The sequence below is a fragment of the Bos taurus genome, chromosome X (assembly GCF_002263795.3).
Source record: "Bos taurus isolate L1 Dominette 01449 registration number 42190680 breed Hereford chromosome X, ARS-UCD2.0, whole genome shotgun sequence".
NCBI lineage: Eukaryota > Metazoa > Chordata > Mammalia > Artiodactyla > Bovidae > Bos > Bos taurus.
In genome coordinates this window covers 56,668,372-56,691,912 of record NC_037357.1, presented here as the reverse complement: position 1 = coordinate 56,691,912, position 23,541 = coordinate 56,668,372, and the positions used below count along the sequence as shown (strand labels likewise).

At 40.1% G+C, this 23,541-nt stretch overlaps 1 protein-coding gene across 1 annotated transcript in view; it reads right to left on the bottom strand.

Moving 5' to 3' along the window:
• Positions 1 to 17,462, bottom strand: part of VSIG1 (V-set and immunoglobulin domain containing 1) — a 33,292-nt gene extending 15,830 nt beyond the window's left edge. The window contains 2 exon segments of the mRNA NM_001045930.2: positions 1,922 to 2,085; positions 17,347 to 17,462. Of these exon segments, the coding sequence (NP_001039395.1) occupies positions 1,922 to 2,085; positions 17,347 to 17,395 (213 nt within the window). The 5' untranslated portion in view covers positions 17,396 to 17,462.
• Between the last annotated feature and the right edge of the window lie 6,079 nt (positions 17,463 to 23,541).

Genomic DNA, 23,541 nt, shown 5'->3' with positions numbered 1-23,541 from the left:
TACTCTAGAGCCCAGGAGCTGCGACTATGGAGCCCACGCGCTGCAGCTACTGAAGCCCTCACACCCTAGAGCCCATGCTCCGCAACAAGAGAAGCCACTGCAAGAAGCCTGCATACTGCAACGAAGAGTAGCCCCTGCTCATTGCAACTAGGGAAAAGGCCCATACAGCAATGAAGACTCATCACAGCCAAAAAAAAAGATTGTCTCACCTCTGCCAGGGGCTTGTGCTGATCTCAATTTTTACCAAACTCTGACCCTCCTATCCCACTTTGAAAATCTGGTGCCACTAGCCTAGAGACTCCAAACAATGAGCGGGTCCAGTGGTACAGGTGTTACTGCCTGAGAGGTCCAACTACATCTTCCCCAAGCATCTCTTGCATGCACCAGTTTTAGACACTGACTGACTGCCTTTTTCTCAGTATTAAAGCATGGGCTGTGCTGTGTTTGAGCAGAAGTGGGTGGATCTGAGGACTGAATGCTACAAGGTATACTGCCCATGTAGAAGAATATTACTGTTCTACCGTAGTTTGAAGAGAGGCACAGAGTGATTCAAATACTTGTGTGACCCCATGGACTGTAGCCCATAAGGCTCCTCTGTCCACAGAATTCTCCAGGCAAGAATACTGTAGTGTGTTGCCATTCCCTTCTCCAGGGGATCTTCTCGACCCAGGGATCAAACCCAGGTCTCCTGTATCGCAGGCAGGCTGTTTACCATCTGAGCCACCAGAGAAGCCCGTCTAAGGTAACCAGTACTGAACAAAACTGTTGAACTTTGACTAGAGGGTGGCACTGATAGAGTCTCCTCTTGAACGATGTTTCCTGCTGAACAAATGTTCAGGACCTTTGGTACAAAGAGGAGTCAGCACCTCCAAAAGCTCAGTGATGGCTGAAGTGACACTGGCGCTCCTTCTTCTCCACCTCCACCCTTGGGCTTCCTCCAGCCCTCTCAACTTCCTTCTCTCCCTATCTTCTATCATCACCACCTTTGCTTTCCTTCAAGGCCCAACTCAACTATATCCAAACCACACTGATTTGTCTCTTCTCTGAACTCCTTGTTTTGGATCATACATCCTTTTGAAAATGTGATGAAAGCTACAGATTTTTCCCCCTCAAGGGATATGTATTAGCATGTATGCTTGCACACTCACATGCATCAATGTGCACACATATGCCCCCTCCCCCAACACACACACATAAACCACACACTTTTGAGTATATTCATTTTAGTCTTTAGACTGATTTAAAGAAGGAATTACCCTTAAGGCCAGATGAAAAAAAAAAAAAAATCTAGGAATAGGCAACTTGCAAGTAGAATCATCCTCCTCTGACTTTCATCCACCCTCCCCCAGTTACCTCTTACCCAGACCCTAGCCTCCCTTCCAGTCCCTTATCCTCTAGCCTCCAGCTGCCTCTGATTCCCCAGGGTTCATTACTACTTTGCCCTTACTGACCCATGTAGAGAGTCTCATTCTATTAGGACTCAGTCTGGCACAATGAGCTAGCTCACTCAACAAGCAGCATCCAGATATTAAGTTTCACAGAGATCTGCAGATCAACTAGGACACATATTTGAACCAGGGTTTTCTGAAAATAACAGGGAGAGATATGGAGGGGGGAGAAGCCCTTTGAGAACTACTGCTCATTTCACCTAAGAAAGACCCTTCCTGCCTACTCTAGAATACATGATATACTTGATGCTGACCTACACAGAGTGGAGGTCACAGGCCATAACTAAATATGAGGAGAGGACAAAGGCTGTCACTTAGATGACGATCTTCCCTAAACAGCTATCTCCAAACTTCTAGTATTTGAGGCTCTGCTCCTGTTGCCACTGGCTTACCATTCCTTCTTCACACACTGACCCCAACCGTTTATGTCAGAACTACTGAAGGGGAATAGTTCATGGGGAAAAAGTTCTTACAGAAACTGGTTGTGACGCCTCCTTATGGAAGAATGTCCACTGAATGGAGAGTTTGTTCAGTGAGGCCACAGTGGTGGCGTAGGTGCAGATGAGAGTGACATCAGATCCAACAGTCACATTCACAAAACTGTCTGGGATGGTCACTTGCACTCCATTAACTTGACCTGAAAAGATAATCATCAAAAAACAATGGTACACCTTCACATTCTAGTGATATTTTTTCACTACAAAGCACTTTCAATGACATCTTGAGGAGAATGTAGAATGAACCATGTCTGAAAGTCAAGCAAGCAACTGGCATGGGGTAGGAGAATTTCTAACTAATTACAGTGTGAAGATCTTCAACTCCTATGCAGTGGTGAGTTAACAATACTGAACTGAGAATTTCTTCTGTGTGAGTATGGCCTGACATGGAAGTTCTTAAAGTGTTGTCCAGAGACCCAAAAAGTCCATGAATATTGAGAACAACCAATGCTGTTGGCCCAGGGCTGATGAAGTTCCTTGGATGTGGCACATTCAGTTTTAAAACCAGGTAAGTCTTGAGCAAGCAATGCTCGTTTTGCTAGGACTTTTTAGTGCTTAAACCAGGAAAGTCCCAAGAAAACTAAATGAGTTGGTTATCCTAGCCCCAAGACCATTTTAGGGAGGCTACAAGATCCACAGTGGTAAAGAATCCACTTGCCAATGCAGGAGATGCAGGTTTGACCCCTGGGTTGGGAAGGTCCCCTGGAGGAGGAAATGACAACCCACTCCAGTGTTCTTTCCTGGAAAATTCCATGGACAGAACAGTCTGGCAGTCCACGGGGTCGCAAAGTCAGACACAACTGAGGAACTTAACGTAGGCACAAGATCAAAATTATGTTCATAATATTTTTGTATGTCTTTGTCTGGTTTTTGTATCCAGTTAATACTAGTCTCAAAAACAAGTTTGAGATGTTCCCTCCTCTTCTTCTATTTTTTGGAAAAAAATTGTATAAAATTGTTAATTATTTTTTAAACATTTGGTAGAATTGTACAGTGAAAGTATCTAGGCCTGGAGATTTCTTTTCCAGGAGGTTTTTAAATTATGAATTCAATTTCCTTAATGATTATAGAGATAGTCAGACAATACATCTTATATTGAGTGAGTTTTAGTACTTTGTTGTTTTTGAGGAATTGATCCATTTCTTCTAAGTCATCAAATAAGTGAATAAAGTTCCTTATAGTATTCCCTTATTGTATTTTTAATGACTGCAGGATATATAGTGATACCCCATATTTCATTTCTGATATTGACAATTTGTGTCTTATCTCTTTTTATTTTTACCAATCTTGTTAGAAGTTTATCAACTTTTTAAAAAAAAACAGACTTTATTTCATTTAATTTTCTCTATAGTTTTCCTATAACTATAGGGGGTTATAGGTGCGAGGCGAGGAGTAGCTCCTCTCAGCCATGCTTCTGCGTGGTCCATCGCAGCCAAGAGTGCCAGGCTGCGATGACACAGGAGTGGCCTAGAGGAGCTACGGGTCAGGGGCGAGATCAGGGGTGGCAGCTGAGAGGAGCTGCCCCGCATCCAAGGAGCAATGGCTGCATGGGTGCAGGAGGGCCAACAGAAGCTACTCCAGGTTCAAGGTCAGGAGGGGCAGCCGTGAGGAAATAACCCTCGTCAAGGTAAGGAGCAGCGGCTGTGCTTTGCTGGAGCAGCCGTGAAGAGATACCCCACATCCAAGGTAAGAGAAACCCAATTAAGACAGTAGGTGTTGCGAGAGAGCATCAGAGAGCAGACACACTGAAACCATAATCACAGAAAACTAGCCAATCTGATGACATGGACCACAGCCTTGTCTAACTCAATGAAGCTAAGCCATGCCATGTGGGGCCACCCAAGATGTGTGGGTCATGGTGGAGAGGTCTGACAGAATGTGGTCCACTGGAGAAGGGAATGGCAAACCACTTCAGTATTTTTGCCTTGAGAACCCCATGAACAGTATGTAAAGGCAAAATGATAGGATCCTGGAAGAGGAATTCCCCAGGTCGGTAGGTGCCCAATATGCTACTGGAGATCAGTGGAGAAATAACTCCAGAAACAATGAAGGGATGGAGCCAAAGCAAAAACAATACCCAGTTGTGGATGTGACTGGTGATAGATGCAAGGTCCGATGCTGTAAAGAGAAATATTGCATAGGAACCTGGAATGTCAGGTCCATGAATCAAGGCAAATTGGAAACCGTCAAACAGGAGATGGCAAGAGTGAACGTTGACATTCTAGGAATCAGCGAACTAAAATGGACTGCAATGGGTGAATTTAAGTCAGATGACCATTATATCTACTACTGTGGGCAGGAATCCCTTAGAAGAAATGGAGTAGCCATCATGATCAACAAAAGAGTCTGAAATGCAGTAGTTAGATGCAATGTCAAAAATGACAGAATGATTTCTGTTCGTTTCCAAGGCAAACCATTCAATATCACAGTAATCCAAGTCTATGCCCCGACCAGTAACGCTGAAGAAGCTGAACGGTTCTATGAAGACCTACAAGACCTTTTAGAACTAATACCCCAAAAAGATGTCCTTTTCATTATAGGGGACTGGAATGCAAAAGTAGGAAGTCAAGAAACACCTGGAGTAACAGGCAAATTTGGCCTTGGAGTATGAAATGAAGCAGGGCAAAGGCTAATAGAGTTTTGCCAAGAGAATGCACTGGTCATAGCAAACACCTTCTTCCAACAACACAAGAGAAGACTCTACACATGGACATCACCAGATGGTCAACACCGAAATCAGATTGATTATATTCTTTGCAGCCAAAGATGGAGAAGCTCTATACAGTCCTCTGTCCATAGGATTCTCCAGGCAAGAATACTGGAGTGTGTTGCCATGCTATCCTCCAGGGGATCTTCTCTACCCAGGGATCAAACCTACATCTCTTATGTCTCCTGTACTGGCAGGTGGGTTCTCTACCACGAGCACCACCTGGGAAGCCCACCTGCACAAAGAGATGTACTTTGAGAATAGCATTGAAACAAAACATGTATATTACCATATGTAAAATAGATGACCAATTCAAATTTTATGCATGAAGCAGGGTACCCAAAGCTGGTGCTCTGGGACAATCTGGAGGGATGGGGTGGGCAGGGAGGAGGAAGGGGGGTTCAGGATGGTGGGAACACATGTACATCCATGGCTGATTCATGTAGATGTATGGCAAAAACCACCACAATATTGTAAAGTAATTAGCCTCCAATTAAAATTAATTAATTAATTTTAAAAAACACTATGAAAACTTACCAAGACAGACCACATTGTGGGCCATAAAGCAGACCTTAACAATTTTAAAAGAACAGAAATCAAACACTATCTGCTCTCAGATCACAATGAAAATAAAGCAGAAATCAATAACAGAATAGATTACTTGAAAGTCCCAAAATACTAGGAGATTAAACAGCATGCTTCTAAATAACATATGGGTCAAAGAAGAAATCTCAGGAGAAATTTTTAAATATTTTTTAACTAGATGAAAATGAAAATACAACTTATCAAAATTTATGATATGCCGCCAAAACAGTGCTTAGAGGAAGATTTACAACACTGAATGTGAAAGCTCTAAAATCAATCATCTGAGCTTGTTCCTTAGGAAACTAGAAAAGGAAGAGTAATAAACAATAAGGTCTTACTGTATAGCACAGGGAGCTATATTCAGTATCCAGTGATAAACCATAATGGAAAAGAATATGAAAAAGCATATATATGTATAACTGAATAACTTTGCTGTACAACAGAAAGGAATACATTGTAAATCAACTATATTTCCATAAAATTAAAAAAAATTTAGGAATATATTAAATTCAAAGTAAGCAGAAGAAAAGAAATAATGAAAATTAAAGTAGAAATCAATGAAACTGAAAACAGGAAATAAATGGACAAAACCAATGAAACCAAAACTGGTTATCTGAAAAGATAAAGAAAATTGATAAGGCTCTAGTTAGGCTAACTAAGAAAAAAATACAAAGTATATAATTACTAATAAAAGAGGGGCCATCACTGCAGAAACCATGGACATTAAAAGGATTAATAAAAGAATACCAGGAACAAACCTATGCCCACAAATTTGACAACCTAGATGAGATGGCTCAATTTCTTGAAAGACACAATCTGCCAAAACTCACACAAAAAGTAGACAATTGGAACAGGCCTATGTCTATTCTGTATCTATGAAAGAAATTGAATCAATAATTAAAAACTTTCCAAAATAGAAAGCACCAGGTTCAGATGGGTTCACTGGTGAATTCTACCAAATTATTTAAGGAAGAAACTGTATCAACTGTCTACAATCTCCTTTAGAAAACAGAACAAAGGGAATGCTTCCTAACTCATCCTAAGATCCAACATCGCCCTAATACTAAAACCAGAAAAAGATATTACAAGAAAACTATAGACCAATATGTCTTATGAATACAGATGCAAAAATCCTCAACAAAATATTAGCAAATCAAATTCAACAATGAGTAAAAACAATTTCTACACCAAGACCAAGTACGATTTATACCAAGCATGCAAGCCTGGTTCAACACTTGAAAATCAATTCATTACCACAGAAATAGGCTAAAGAAAAAAAAATCACATGATCATATCAATATATGCAGAGAAAGCATTTGACAAAGTCTAACATATATTCATGATAAAGACTCTCAATAAACTAAGAATAGAGGACTTACTCAATTTGATGTAGAACACTACAAAATTCCTACAGTTAATATCATACATAATGGTGAAAAACAAGAAGCTTTCCTACTAAGATCAGGAACAAGGCAAGGATATCCCTTCTCATCACTCCTTACGAGTCTTATACTAGAAGTCCTAGCTGATGAAATAAGACACAAAAAGGAAATAAAAGGTATATGGATTGTGAGAAATGACAGATGACATGCTGCTTATGCAGAAAATCCAAAAGAATCAGCAAAAAAACTCCTGAAACTAGTAAGTGATTATAAGAAAGTTTCAAGATACAAGGTTAATGTACAAAACTTTATTGCTTTCCTGTATACTAGCAATGAACAAGTAGAATTTGAAATTAAAAACACAATGGGATAAATTAGGAGCTTGGAATGAACATACACACACTACTGTACATAAGAGAGATAACCAAAAAGGGCATTCTCTATAGCACAGGGAACTCTATTCAATATTCTTGGATAATCTATACGAGAAAATAATCTGAAAAAGAATGAATATATGGGTATTTGTAACTGAATCACTTTGCCATACACCTGAAACTAACACAACATTGTAAATCAACTATGCTCCAATAAAATTAAAAGAACACACAACCATTTATATAAAATACACAAAATTTAAATAAAATACTTAAGTCTAACAAAATATGTACAAGATATATATGAAGAAAACTAAAAAACTCTGATGTAAGAAATGAAAGAAAATTAATAAATGGAGAGACATTTCAGGTCTAAGGATAGGAAGACAATATTGTCAAGATGTCACTTCTTCCCAACTTGATCTATGCTGCTGCCAAGTCGCTTCAGTCGTGTCCGACTCTATGCGACCCCAGAGATGGCAGCCCACCAGGCTCCCCCGTCCCTGGGATTCTCCAGGCAAGAACACTGGAGTGGGTTGCCATTTCCTTCTCCAATGCATGAAAGTGAAAAATGAAAGTGAATTCGCTCAGTCATGTCCGACTCCTAGCGACCCCATGGACTGCAGCCTACCAGGCTCCTCCACCCATGGGATTTTCCAGGCAAGAGTACTGGAGTGGCATGCCATTGCCTTCTCCAACTTGATCTATAGACTCAGTGTAATCCCAATCAAAATCCCAACAAGTTATCATGTGGATATCAACTAAGTTACTCCAAAGTTTATATGGAGAGACAAAAGACCCAGAATAATCAACACAAAATACTAAAGGAGAAGAACAAAGTTGGAGGACTGATATTATCAACTTTAAGACTTCCTATAAAGCTACAGTAATCAAGACCATGTAGTACTGATGAAGGAATAGACAAATAGATCAATGGACCAGAATAGAGAGGCTAGAAACAGACTCACATAAATGTAGTCAACTGATCTTTAACAAAGGAGCAAAGGCAACACAATGGAGGAAAGAAAAATCTCAACAAATGGTGCTGGAACAGTGGATGTCCATGGGCAAAATAATAATAATCTATACATAGATCTTACACATTTCACAAAATTATCTCAAAATGGATCACAGATCTAAATGTAAAAAGCAAAACTAAAAAACTCCTCACTATAGACAGCATTGGAGAAAATCTAGATGACCTTGGGTTTGATGATGACTTTAGATACAATACCAAAGGCATGATCCATGAAAGAAAAAGTTGACAAGCTGAACTTCATTAAAACTGAAACTAATCTGTGAAAGACACTGTCAAGAGAACTCTTAAAACTCAGTAATAAGCAGACAACTGGATTTTAAAAATGGACTAAGTACCATCAAGAGACATCTCACCAAAGGTAATATATAGATGGCAAATGAGCATATGAAAAGATGATCCCCATTGTATGTCATCAGGGAAATGCTAATTAAAACAACACTACAGGCGGTACTTCCCTGGCGGTCCAGTGGTTAAGACTCCAGGCGTCTAATGCATGGGGTGCAGGTTGGAGCCTTGGTCAGGGAACTAAGATCCCACATGCCACATGGCACAGCCAAAAAAAAATTTTTTTTAATTAAAAAAATTCACAACACACAATGCTGATGAGGCTGTGGAGCAACAGAAACTCTCATTTGTTGCTGGTGGAAAGGCAAAATGGTACATCCACTTTGAGACAGTTTGGTGGTTTCTTACAAAACTAAACATACTCTGACCACACTATCCACCAATTGTGTTCCTTGATATTTAACCAAAGAAGCTGAAAACATATGTCCACACACAAAAATACACACAGGGATGTTTACAGAAGATTTATTTATAACTGCTACAACCTGGAAGCAGCCAAGACGTCCTTCAGTAGGGGAATGGATTAAAAAACTGTGGTATATCCAGACAATGCAATGTTACTCAGCGCTGAAAATCAATGAGTTATCAAGCTGTGAAAAGACACGGAGAAATCTTAAATGCATATTCCTAAGTTAAAGAAGTCAATCTGAAAAGGCTACACACTGTGTGATTCCAACTTAAGTGACATTCTGGAAAAGGCAAAATTATGGAGACAGTAAACAGATCAATGGTTGAAAGGTGCTGGTATAGAGGAAGGCATCAATAGGTAGAGCAAAAGGGATTTTTAGGACAGTGAAAATACTCTGTACAATAATATAATGGTAGACATATGTGATTATACATTTGTCAAAACCTATAGACATTTTGTCTATTATGTTAGGAAACTCCTATTTTAAATCTTTCATTTTAGCAGATAGTCCATTTTATTTATGTTCTGTGCATAGGTCTCAGCCTACTTTGTGGGCTGTATTTCTAATGCTAGTTTAATTTTCGGTCTTTGTGGTATTGTTTTGGTCTGTTTGGTTATCTGGAGTCAGCAGGGCTTCTGTACATCGCTGACCCTGTTGCCTGAGTGGGTGGAAACATTTCCCCAGGTCAGGCTGCTGGGTGTCTCTTGGCTGGGGATAGGTATGGCAAGATACTCCTACTGGAACCCCCAGCTACTCTGGTGTCTCTGTTTGGGGGAGGAGAGACAAGAGCCTTCTAGAACCAGGTACTTGCTGTGACTTCATCCCTCTTTTCTGTTCCACCCTCCCACCTCAGTATCGCTAGGTGAAAGTAGTGAATCTCAGGCCCAGTGAGGAAGGAGATTGCTTCTTTTGTCTACTATTGTTGGCGGGACTCCTGATGATTCCCCCCTGCCAGTGTGTTTAGCTCATCTGATGTCAAAGGGACTCCCATTCATTCTGGGTTCCCGTCCTCCTTTGGGTAAAGAGACATAAGACACCCTGCCTCTCTGTTGTTTCCAGGGTCCCAAGCAAGTTTTCTTTCTTCTTTTTAAATAATTTTCATTCATTCATTTTTGGCTGTGCTGGGTCTTCGTTGCTGTGCAGGTTTTTCTCTAGCTTGTGAGAGAGGGGGCTACTCTGTAGCTGCAGTGCGCAGGCTTCTTCACTGCGGTGGCTTCTCTTGTGGGGCAAGGGCTCTAGAGCACAGGCTCAACAGTTGTGGCACACGGGCTTAGTTGCTCAGCGGCATGCAGGATCTTCCCAGATCAGGGGTCAAACCCACGTCTCCTGCATTGGCAGGCAGATTCTTCATCACCAAGCCACCAGGGAAAGCCCTGCTTTCTTCTTAATATCTTTCTGAGTTCTCCTTTGGTCGTCTCTTGCATTATTTCCAGGGAGGGTTTATACTTGTGCTTAGCAGGGAGAAGCAAGGAGAAACATATCTGTGTCATTTTGTCCAAACCAGAAATCTCCTTCAAGATTTAAGACTGTAAAAAGGGCCTGAGACCACGATGTTTGAGAACTGTTGACCTTACAAAATAATCTGCTGCCCATATGATTTGGAGGAACACCGAAGAGCCTCCTACTCCAAAATTCAGCCTACCAGTGTACTTGAAATCCTTAGTACTATCCCAGCATTTTCCCAAGGGATGTTACAGGCGATGTTACTTTGGATAACACTATAGAGGCATAGTATCTTCCCTGGTGGATCAAACGGTAAAGTGTCTGCCTACAACGCAGGGGACCCGGGTTTGATTCCTGGGTTGGGAAGATTTTCTGGAGAAGGACATGGCAACCCACTCCAGTACTCTTGCCTGGAAAATCCCATGGACAGATGAGCATGGTAGGCTACAGTCCATGGGGTGGCCAAGAGTTGGACATGACTGAGTGACTTCACTTTCACTTTATAGAGGCATTAGCTCATTTGAATAACTGGTTATTATCCATTGCAAAGTCAGAGCATAGAATATAGAAGCTCTCCAGGGTGGAACATGACTGTCAGGCAGTTGTTAAAAAATGGTCAAGTTTAAAAGATGCTCTCTATGCTGCAGGGGGGCTAGAATGAGAACACTAGCTACCCTCAGGGTTGGGACAGGATGAAGATATAAAGATGACAGGAAGATCAGAGGAAATAGTACAGAAGGACAAATTCCTGGCCCCCTTCCCAAAGATGACTTTAGTTTTTTTTTTTTTTTTTCTTAGTGACAGTGGTCAGGCAAAAGGAACTCAGGGATTTAACAAACATTTTGAAAATTTTAAAGAAAAGCAAACTATTGTACTGATTACCCCTAGTTTCCTGGACTCAATAGCCGTGTTCTCTGTCACAGCCAGGTCATCTGATCCAGTTGCTTCTCTCCCAGAGTTGGCTGTTTACATCAATGTCTTGATGAATTGAGAGAAGTATTTTAGGGTAAGCACTCACGCAGCATCTTATGACTCCACGCAGTTTTCCTTCTCCCAATGTTCTCCTTCCTATGCATTCCTGGTTCCTATAACATCTCCTCCCAAAACAAAGTTGCAGTGCAGAAAGCAGCTACTCTTTTTGATGGAAAATTCACTGGAGATCGCTAAGTGACTCTCCTGCCCTCAAAAGCCCATTTCTTTTCTCCTGGAAGTTAGGCACATCCATCCCTGCTGCTGCTGCTGCTAAGTCACTACAGTCGTGTCCAACTCTGTGCAACCCCATAGACGGCAGCCCACCAGGCTCCCCTGTCCCTGGGATTCTCTAGGCAAGAACACTGGAGTGGGTTGCCATTTCCTTCTCCAATGCATGAAAGTGAAAAGTGAAAGTGAAGTTGCTCTGTTGTATCCGACTCTTCGCAACCCCATGGACTACAGCCTACTAGGCTCCTCCATCCATGGGATTTTCTAGGCCAAAGTACTGGAGTGGGGTGCCATTGCCTTCTCCGTCCCTGGTTATGTGCAAATAGTGACTTCCAAATGTATTTAAAGCACCCAAAATTAAAGGGATAGAATGAGGATTTGGTGACCATTAAAGTTACCATAAACTTTCCTCTAAAAAAGGGATTTTGAAGATATTATTTGGCGGTCATTTTTGTCCTCTAGTTTACATCCCAAAATCTTCTATGGAATTGAAATAAAGTGAAGTGAAAGTCACTCAGTCATGTCCGACTCTTTGCAACCCCATGTACTATACAGTCCATAGAATTCCCCAGGCCAGAATACTGGAGTGGGAAGCCTTTCCCTTCTCCAGGGGATCTTCCCAAACCAGGGGTCAAACCCAGGTCTCCCACATTGCAGGTCGATTCCTTACCAGCTGAGCCACAAGGGAAGCCCATTATGGGACTGGGTAATGGTAATAACTTTTGATAGGTAAAGTAAAACACACACACACACACACACACACACACACACACAACAAAACAGAAAAGCCTCTAAGAGCTGCTCTCAACAAAAGTGCCTAAAGGCAGAGTAAACACAATTCTCACACAAAGCAAGCCACGGAAAAAGTCGTGATGCCTATCAACTAATATCTGCTGAGCACCTATTTTATGCCATGAACAGTGCTAACACTGGGGAAATAATAATGAACAAGACAGACACAATCTCTGTGTGCCATGTCAATGCACCATGAACCATTTATATAGCACAGACCAGAATGGAGGCAAATGAAAATCAAGGAGTTGGTAACAATCTGATTTAAATATTTTCAACGTATTTTTAATAGAAGCCATATAAATATGGTGCTAGTGGTAAAGAACTAGCCTGCCAATGCAGGAGACGTAAGAGTCATGGGTTCTATCCCTGGGTCTGGAAGATCCCCTGGAGGAGGGCACAGCAATGCACTCCAGTACTCTTGCCTGGAGAAGCCTGGCAGACAGAGAAGCCTGGGCGTCCATAGGGGTGCACAGAGTCAGACACAACTGACGCAATTTAGCACATATAAATATGTACATGACATGTATAAAAGCTCAACAATATCACCTCAGAATAAGTACAGTAACCTCCAAATCTATTGTGAGACAAAATATTTTTAAGGATACAACATGTTGTTCTATAAATAGGTAACAATTGGCAAGGCAATATTCCCAGACCATTTTTATTGCCCTGATTCCCAATACTCAGCACCATAATCAATCCTTAAATTATGAAGAAAAGACAGTTTTCAGAACTGTCCATCTCTAATATAATGACAATGCACTTCAGAGCTAAGAGTTATATATTTCCAGATGAAGTTTTTAAAAATGTCACATCATTCATTAGTGAACATTACTTAAGCCTCTGAGATCACTGCCTAGTCTAGCACTGTCCAATAGAACTTTCCATGATAAAAGTAGCCATTCAAAGTGAAAAAGTAAAAATGTCAGTTGTTGTGTTCAACTCTTTGTGACCCCAGCAGTTAGGACTTCACGCTTTCACTGCTGAGGGCATGAAAGTGTTAGTCCACCAGTCTCCTTTGTCCATGGGATTTCCCAGGCAAGAATACTGGAGTGGGTTACCATTTCCTTCTTCAGGGGATCTTTCCAACCCAGGGATCGGACCCAAGTCTCCTGAATTGCAAGCGAATTCTTTACTGTCTGAGCCACCCCCTGGGGAAGCCCATTACCCACATGCAGTTATGGAGCACCTGAAATGTTGCTAGTGCAACTGAAGAACTGAATTTCTTAGTTTATTTAATTTGAATTAAGTTATATGTGAATAGCCACATGTGGATAGTGAAAAGTAAAATTTAGTCTTAAACTGAAAGTGATTGTGTGTGTGTCAGGGGAAAAAAAATGTTCCCTTTCTTTGGATTCATTTAGTCTAAATTGAGAAATTATTTAAAAATTGAAGAAGGAAAAAAAAACACCTATACATTGACAAGACTCTGACTATACAGCAAAATAAAGACTAGCACCTGATTTAAACAAAACTGAGGACTGCAATTTCACTCACTGACCTGGCTGAATTAAAAAAACACCCCCGCACCCAAAGAACACATACATGGTTGAAATATGTATGACTGCTTTTAAAAATCAGTGCATACTATTAAAGTAAAATAATCCAAGGTGTATACACTTGAGTTAATCAACACTCTAAACAGATTTTAAATGCCTCATGTTTTGGTAATGATTGTTCATTCATCTATTTAATGCCTACAATGTGACAGGCTCTTTGCTTAGGGGGATTATTATTCTAACATACCAAAAAGACATATTTGACCTGTTGCAATTTAAGTGATTTAATTTCAAGCTGCTGCTGCTAAGTCGCTTCAGTCGTGTCTGACTCTGTGCAACCCCATAGACGGCAGCCCACCAGGCTCCGCCGTCCCTGGGATTCTCCAGGCAAGAACACTGGAGTGGGTTGCCATTTCCTTCTCCAATGCATGAAAGTGATAAGTGAAAGTGAAGTCGCTCAGTCCTGTCAGACTCTTAGTGACCCCATGGACTGCAGCCCACCAGGCTCCTCGGTCCATGGGATTTTCCAGGAAAGAGTACCTGAGTGAGGTGCCATTGCCTTCTCCTATGTTCAAGCAACTTCATGTAAAATTGCTTCGTTTTTGAGTTAGGCAATAATCAAGTGATCACTAACTTTATGGATCTGACTAAAGTTCAAATATATTACTGCATTAAAATGCATAGCACATACCTTGTGAAAATGGAAACATTAACATATCTTTCAAACAGGTGACTATAGTACAAGCATCTAAAATGATATGCTTGAACTTTTTGAAGATTTTTTTCAATAAAATTATTTTCCTGAAGTGGAATATACCTGACTTCCTTACAAGTCAATAGAAAGGCTTTCACTAAAATAAAATGTGTCTTGCTTAGTTGTCCAAAGAATTCATTTTATATATGCATGTGAAAATCATTTCTGAATGTTTGGGGTTTGAGAAGGTAACTCACTCTTTTATTTTTCTACCTTTACTCAGATACAATTTACATATAACATTGTATAAGTTTAAGCTGTACAAAGTGTTGATTTGACATATATTGCAAAATGATTACCACCAAAGCATTAACTAACACTTTCATCACATCACATAATTACCATTTCTTTTTTGTGGTGACAATATTTAAGATCTACTCTCTAAATAACTTTCAGGTATACAGTATTGTCAATTATAGTCATCATGCTGTACATTAGATCCCTAGTTCTTACTTATCTTCTAACTGAAAGTTTGTACCGTTTGATCAACATCACCCCCATTATCCCACAACCACCATCCCTGGTAACCACCACTATACTCTCTGTTTCCATGAATTCAGGTTGCTGTTTTTTCAGATTCCACGTATGAGTGAGATCATACAGTGTTTGTCTCTCTCTGACTTATCTCACTTAGCATAATGTCCTTAAGGTCCATCCATGTCACAAATGGCAGGATTTCAGAAGGTAATTACTTTTAAGTAAACATTTCCTATGTGCCCACTATGTGCCAAGCACCATGCTTGACACCGAAAATGTGACATTCTTCCTGACCAGGAAACAAGTCCAGATAACACATCAAATTGCACGTTGATGGAAACGCTACCAGCTGCCTCACAGCCATTTCTGGATCAACTGATGGACACTACTAATACCAGGCATAGCTTACTGAATTCTTTCTTTCTCTGACTTCCATACATATGTAAGCACTGCAAACAACAATATATTGTACCATATTTCCATTCTATCTGCTAGACTGACACTACCACATTTTGTTGGGCCAGCTAGATTATATATGTACACTATGCATTAGCAAAATCAGTTAGACAGTAACTTAAAAACAAAGGCTCTGAAGTATTTATTGGTAACTCTGGGCTTTGTTCAGCAAGTCACAAGTAAGATCCTGAGATCATCTAAGTAAGTTTTTAAACAATAAAAAAATTGTATACAAGATATAAACTCAATTTGCAAGAGGAAAAAAAATAAGAAATTCACCAGAATCTCTGATAAGATTTCTGGTGACTTTTATTTTCTTATTTATATGTTTCCATATTTCCAACTGTCTACAAAGACCATACATTACATTTATAATCAGTAAAAATTGTATCTACATTAGTTATAGTAGAAGCCACTTTTGTAACTGTTCCAAAATGGTATCTAGTATAGGCCAGAGTTAGGCCTCAGAGAGGGAGGTAGGTGTTGACTACAGGTGTGATTTTAGAGGCTGCTGTAGAAGGCCCATGGCGACCCAATTAGCTAATGACTGGAATCTCTTTAAAAGGGACAAAGACTTTCACTGTCTAAAGTTAAGGTGTAAAATGAATATTCTTGGGGGAAAGGGAAAATAGGAACATATGTTCCCACCAGGATGGAAATTGAGAAAGGCAGCTTTTTCCAGCTCTAAGTCCTGGCTAGATCACTGGATAAATGTAGTATTGCCTTCTGGTAACTCCACAGAACATGTCTGCTTAAACATTTAGCAATGAACATTTAGAGAATTATTACTAAATATCATATAGTTTTGAAAAGTAACATTTCTGATGATAAACATAGTGTAATACAGTGTTCTTTGTAGAAACCATTGAAAGTATGAAAAGGCTGGGGAATAAGATTAAAATCATCTATAATCCCATCAGCCAGAGATAATCATCATGAACAGTTTGGTACATAACCTTCTAAGAATTTATTCTAGGCATGTGGGTATATCCTGCTTTTCACTTAGTATTTTATCTTGAACATTTTCTTATGTTGTTAAATATGCTTAGTAAACCTCATTCTAATAACTGCCTAATATTACTTAGGGCTTCCCTTGTGGCTCAGCTGGTAAAGAATCCGCCTGCAATGTGGGAGACCTGGGTTCGATCCCTGGGTTGGGAAGATCCCCTGGAGAAGGGAAAGGCTACCCACTCCAGTATTATGGACTGTATAGTCCATGGGGTTGCAAAGACATTTCTTGGATAAACAATTTTATTGAATCTACCATGGACCTAATTTATCATAAGAAGAGATTCAAAATATATCTGGTATCTGAAAAAACTAGCCAAGGGATTTTTCTGAATTAGTGATCTCTCCTGGGTCTACCAATATTAGGATTTGACTCTAAAAATGATTTTGTTTTGCCCAAACCCCTAAAAACACCAAGATTGTGCACAACGATAAATTACTCACATATTTTCCTAAATACCATCTTATGCTTTGAAAAGTACAATTCTTAGGAAATGTTAGATAGTTAAGCATGACAGGCGCTCCCAGCCAGGTTTAGCAAATTGATCAAAATGAATTTGAAGGAAACAGTCAAGTAAAACAGAGGGAAAAAAGTATCCTTGGCACAAACTTCAGCTTCTGAGTAAATTCATCTGTTCAACCTTCAAGCTAAAAAAAGAAAGATACTGCAATTTGGGGGGTGGGGGGAATTCTAATTCAGAAGCTACATAAAACAATTTTATTTACAGCCTGGGTTCCCAAAATATTAGCATAGCACATATTTGCTAAGCAAGTTTTCTGAAAATTGTTTTACTTAGCACACTAATATAGTTCCTTTTAAGCATAGGAGGGGAATATTCTATGTACAAAAATAATTGCAATTTCAGTTTAAAAGGAAACTCCATTCCCAAAGATCTTTAGTGGGCTGGGGATCCACCCCCCGCTTACCTGCAAGGCAGTTGAGAATCAGAAACACCTTCCAAAATGTTAACCCCATTGTGCTGAGGTTCGCTGAGCGCAGTCAAGGTCCAGTAGCTTGCCTGAGCTAGGCTGAGTCTCAAACTGACTTCTTCAGTCACACCGAGGTTTGCCAGGCTTATCTGCCGGCATCACCAAGCAAACAAGCTTCTTGGGGCTTACTTATTGGTTACAGACCTTTCTCAGAGCAGACGTGTGTTTCTTTGAAATGTTTTTCATGGGGCGTGTTTCCTTGATATATTTGCTACTGTGTTAATGATAAACCCACATATTTAAATTCTTAAAGTTCTTTGTACACAGATTCCTATTTTATTGTTTAAAATTAATCTTATTAAGAAGTTATACTTGAGGGGAAAAGATATAATTGGAAGAAAACCTATATAGATAAAAGTTGACAAGGTTAATTAATTTCAAATATTTCCATAAATGCCTTATGGCATTGATTCACTAACCTTTTACAAATTAAGTTAGCAAATTAATGTTCTAAGATTTTCTCAGGAGACAGGGTTCACAGGAAGGGCATGGGGGAGTTGAAGCAAGAAAGCATCCAATTTCTATGCGAACAAACTTTGGACACATCACACTTTTTTGAAGCCCTAGTAGTAGAGTGAATTTCATGTTTTTGTCTTCCAAGTTAGAAACCCTGTAGCATTTATTCATTCACCTAATTTTGCAAATTGGTTGGACTTGCCCGATGGTTCAGCAGGTAAAGAATCTGCCTGCAATGCAGGAGATGCAGGTTTGATCCCTGGGTCAGTAAGATCCACTGGAGGAAGAAATGGTAACCCATTCCAGTATTCTTACCTGGAAAATGGATAGAGGAGCCTTGAGGGCTACAGTCCATGGGGTCACAGAGTCAGACACAACTGAGCACACACGAGCAATTTTGTAAAATGAGGTAAGTAAATAAATGAGCTAAGACTTCCACTGGATGAGTCTGAATTTTTGCAGAATTAGGATACTGAATAGGTGCCACAGGGTTAACTTAGAAAGGGGGTTCACTAGAAGGGAATGGCAGGCTGCATAAGTGAGAAGCCTTCAACTGAACATCAACATTTAACAAAGTTGCCCTCATGCTTAACTAACCCTGAGATACATACGGGCCTCCTTTGGCTCTTCCCTTGTAATCTCTAAGTCTTGGTGTTTCCGTCTCTACTATGGTTCTCAGATTTGTTTCTTCCATCCTGGTCCCGGTACTCAGGTCTCCACCCCTGGCCTACTGTAGCAGCTTCCTAAATGGGCCCTCTCCTCACTCCTTTCTCCTTCAGTCTCTGTACCAGCCACATGTCAGTGTTCCAACCCTGATCAAGCATCTTCAATGACACTACAAGGGACTCTTTCATCAAGTCCAAAGTCCTTAATTTGGATTCCCAACCTTCTAAGATCTTGCCCATGCCTCACCTGAATTTAAGTCATGTTAAATCGTCCACCTGAAAAATGCTGTCAAAAGTTATTGCCCCAAAGAGTGTTCAATCGCATGAAATATGTACAAATTGCAGTGATATATTTTATGAACTTTAAGTTACAGAAAGCATTTGACACCATCTCATCTCAGCCAAGCGAACTTCCCACCACTCCTCAGAAAGCCATTTGCTCTCATCACATATCATACCTTCTCGAAGCATTCCCTGTCCATGCTCATGTCTGATGCCAAACCTTGGCTTCCAGTGAACTCGATCCCTACTTAGAACTTTCTCCTCTTGCTATCTAAGCATATTCTTAGCACAGATCAGTCATACTGTCCTATGTGAAAATTTTGAAGAGCACACAAACCGCCTCTCTCTGGGCTCCCTCTTGGATAAATCTGTATTATACTTAAATCCAATACCCTCAGTTGGTACCAGATTACTCTTCAGTAGTCTGTGTATTAATGAGGTCTCCCCTACATCAACTGTCTATGAGCCCCTCCAGGATGGGGACCAGGTCTTATACAGGCAGTTCCCAAGTTAAGAAGGAGCGTGTCCCAAAATGTATTGGTTAGCCCATTGTTGAATCCAAGAATACATATTTCCTGCTAAAGCAATGCTTAAATGAAGTCTTGTTCCCAAACCCACACAGAGCATACTCTAGCACTGGCTTGAATTCTGGGTGCTGGGCAATACAGGGTAGGGGAGAAGAAGAGTTGCAGGTGGCAGAGAAAGAACATTCCTTTCCTTTCTCAAGACACAGGTTGAGTGCAAGGCAATGCTTTTTCCCCCAAATAACCATTACACGTCTTTGTCACCCACCTTCCCTTTTGCACCCGACCCCGCTGCCACCCACATGGTCTACTGGCCCTTTGGGTACCTAGGCTTCCCTGAGGGAGGGTCTTGTGCTGTGCTATGCTTAGTCACTCAGTCATATCTGACTCTGCGAAGCCATGGATTATAGCCTGCCAGGCTCCTCTGTCCATGGGATTCTCCAGTCAAGAACACTGGAGTGGGTTGCCATTTTCTTCTCCAATTACATGGGACAGATAGTATAAATCATGACAGTCCCAAGCAAACCTGAACGTCTGGCCTCCCGCCCACAGGGGAGTGCTAAGCATAAAGCAAGTGCTAAGAAGACCCTGTTAATTAATTCAGTATATCCAAGATGGTTGACCCTGAGATGGGGAGAGGAGGGGCTGGCTTAAAGCTATTGCTAAAATCCCGCAGCATCAGACAGAATCTCTCATACAAACACAAAACACTCTAGAGGATTTAAGTAAAATGCCTGCACTGCTGCTATGTGTGACCTAACTTGGACAGGTAGCGCTCTGTGAAAATAAACTCTAAGAGATAAAGTTTCCACTTTGAACTGAATTTGGTATCACTGACTATCGCTCAGAAGAATCAAATCATTAACTGGGACATGAAATATTATCAAATATCTTGCACAGTTTTACAGAGCTTCACAATTTTTAGAACTGTTTTTCCATTTTATCTTCACAACTAACAATAAAATAGATAGGGCAGGTATTATCTACATTCTCTATATAAGAAAATGGAGGCTCAGAAATGTTGTGTCTTTCCCAAGGCCACATAACACGCATTTGATGCTGTCCCTCCCATCACAATGCACAGTGGCCCAGTGTGAATTTGTAGTAACAAACATGCTACTGCCTCCAGGGTTCTTCCTTGGGAACATTCAGAAACTGGCAGTATCTGATTTTTCCCTCGTTTTTATACTTAAAAATTACAAAAGTTACATTTTGCTTGTGAAGGGATATCAAAGAACAAAGAAGCATACAGAGGATAAAACGAAAGCCCCATTCTCTCACCTGCAGAGAAAGCCCCATTCTCTCACCTGCAGAGAAAGCCCCATTCTCTCACCCATGTGTGTAATCGCATGCCATGATCACAAGCAATGGGAGTTTTGCATTTTTCTCAGCCTTTCTATGAATTTACATACAGGCATATGAGGTGGGTTTTTTAAAGGAAAGGCAATCATAATATAGATTGTTCTATAAATCACTCCCCCCCTCCAGAAAACATTTTTGTTCTCTGTTTATGTTACCATGCACAACTACATCTATAGAGCTACCTTATCTCTTTTAAGGCCATATGATATTTCATAGTATGAATGTACCACAACTTATTTTAACATTCTCCTAATGGGGAATTCTTAGGCCATTTCTAGTCTTTAAAACAAAAGTCTTATAAACAATGGTGAAATGAACTTCCTTTTGCTTGTATCTCTGCCCACTTATGTGATGATTTCTCTAGATTAGGTACCTAGAAATGAAACTGCTGGATGATCAAAGGGTATGAACATTTTAATTTTTGGCATATTATGAAAAATTGCTCACCAGAAATTCTTTACAAATCTACACCTCTGTTAAAAGAGTGTATGAGAGTGCCTGTTTCTCCATGGCCTTGTCAACAATGAGATTTATCAGTCTTTTAATTTTATTAATATAACAGCTGAAAACTGGTATTGCATTGTTATTTAAATTTGTATTTCTCTAATTAGGTTGAGCCTCTTTTCATAGATTTGTTGGCCAAACTGGTGTACTTTTTCTTGTAAATTGCTTGTTTTATGACCTTATACCATTTTCCCACTTGAGTTTTCTTTTCATATTGCAGAAGTACTCTTTATAGTTATGAATGTTAACCTAAGTTTGGTATATACATTATAAATATTTTCTTCCAGTCTATCACTTTTATTAAATTTTTTTAATTTAAATTTATTTATTTTAATTGGAGGCTAATTACTTTACAATATTGTATTGGTTCTGCCACACATCAACATGAATCTGCCACAGGCGTACACGTGTTCCCTATCCTGAACCCCCTCCCACCTCCCTCCCTGTACCATCCCTCCGGGTCATCCCAGTGCACCAGCCCCAAGGACCCTGTATCAAACCTGGACTGGCGATTCATTTCTTATATGATATTATATATGTTTCAATGCCATTCTCCCAAATCACCCCCCCCCTACAGAGTCCAAAAGACTGTTCTATACATCTGTGTCTCTTTTGCTGTCTCTCATACAGGGTTATCGTTACCATCTTTCTAAATTCCATATATATGTGTCAGTATACTCTATTGGTGTTTTTCTTTCTGGCTTACTTCACTCTGTATAATAGGCTCCAGTTTCATCCACCTCATTAGAACTGATTGTCTTTTACCACAAAGACTTTTGCATTTTGCAGTAGTTAAATCTAGCAATCTTTTCCTTGTAGCTTCCGAGTTTCATGTCTTCTTTAAGAAATCCATTTCCAATCTAAGATTATAGAAGTATTATTACATATTATCATGTTAATATTAAAGTATTATATTTTATTTTAATGCTTCTATAATTTTGTTCCATCTTTCAGTTATGGGAATTCTCTCCTTCCTCTTCCTCAGGCCAACAGCCTTTGTGTTATCCTTGACTCCTCTCCTTCCCTCACATACATCTAATTCATCAGCAAATTCTTTTTGTGTCCATGTCCAAAATATTCCCAGGCTCCGACCACTTTTCCCACTTTAATTGTTACCATCTGACTCTGAGTCACCAGCGTCAATTACCTGGCTCACTGCAATTGCCCCTAACTGGTCTACCTGCTTTTGTCTCGTCCCCATTGTCTATCTTACAGCAACTGGAATGATTCTTTTCTATGCAAGTCAGATCACATCTCACTTTTGCTCAAGATCCTCCAGTAGTTCCCAATTTCTCTCAGAATAAAAGTCAAAGTCTTTAAAACAACAACAACTTTGTTGTTGTTCAGTTGCTAAGTCGTGTCCAACTCTTTGTGACCCCATGGACTACAGCACACCAGGCTTCCCTGTCCTTCACTGTCTCCTGGAGTTTGCTCAAATTCATGTCTATTGAGTCGGTGATGCTGCCTAGCCATCTTATCCTCTGCCAACCTTATCTCCTACCATTCTTCCCTCTATCATTCTGCTCCAGCCACCTGCTCTTCTTTTTTTTTTTTAAAGACATTTATTATTACTATTTAAATTTTTTGGCTAAGGTGGATATGGGATCTTAGTTCCCCAACCAGGGATCAAACCCATGCCCCCCACAGTAGGAGTGCAGAGGCCTAACCACTGGATCACCTGGGAATCCCCCAACTGCTCTTCTTGTTGACCATCCAATCCAGCCAGATATGCTCCCACTTTTTAGGGCATTTTCACTGGCAGTTGCCTCTGTTTCTGACAATCTAGCCCCAGATATCAACAGGGCAAACTCCCTCATCTTGAAGTTTTTGCTCAAATGTCAATTTTCAACATCTCCCTTGTTCACACAATTGTAGACTGCAGCTTACCTGACTCCAGCCTTTCCAACCCCTACTAGCTTTTCCTTTTTTCATAGCACTCATTAATGTCCAACATACTATACAGCTTACTTACTGTTTACTTTTTCACCTACTCAGAAAGTAAGTTTCAAGAGGGCAGGGATTTCTGTCTATTCTTTTTTTGTTAAATGAACAAACTTGTGACCTGGGTTTGATCTCTGGATTGGGAAGATCCCCTGGAGAATGGAAAGGCTACCCATTCCAGTATTCTGGCCTGGAGAATCCCATGGACTATGGGGTGGCAAAGAATACAACTGAGTGACTTTCACTCACTAACTCATTTGTGAAACTGGATTTAATCCATTTGGAATTTATCTTTGTGTATTGTGTGAGATAGGGTGAATTTTTTTTTAATGCCCTCATGTCCTAAATAAGAGCAAATCTTTACCCTTTAAGGGAATTTTCTCTTAAAATAGCTATAT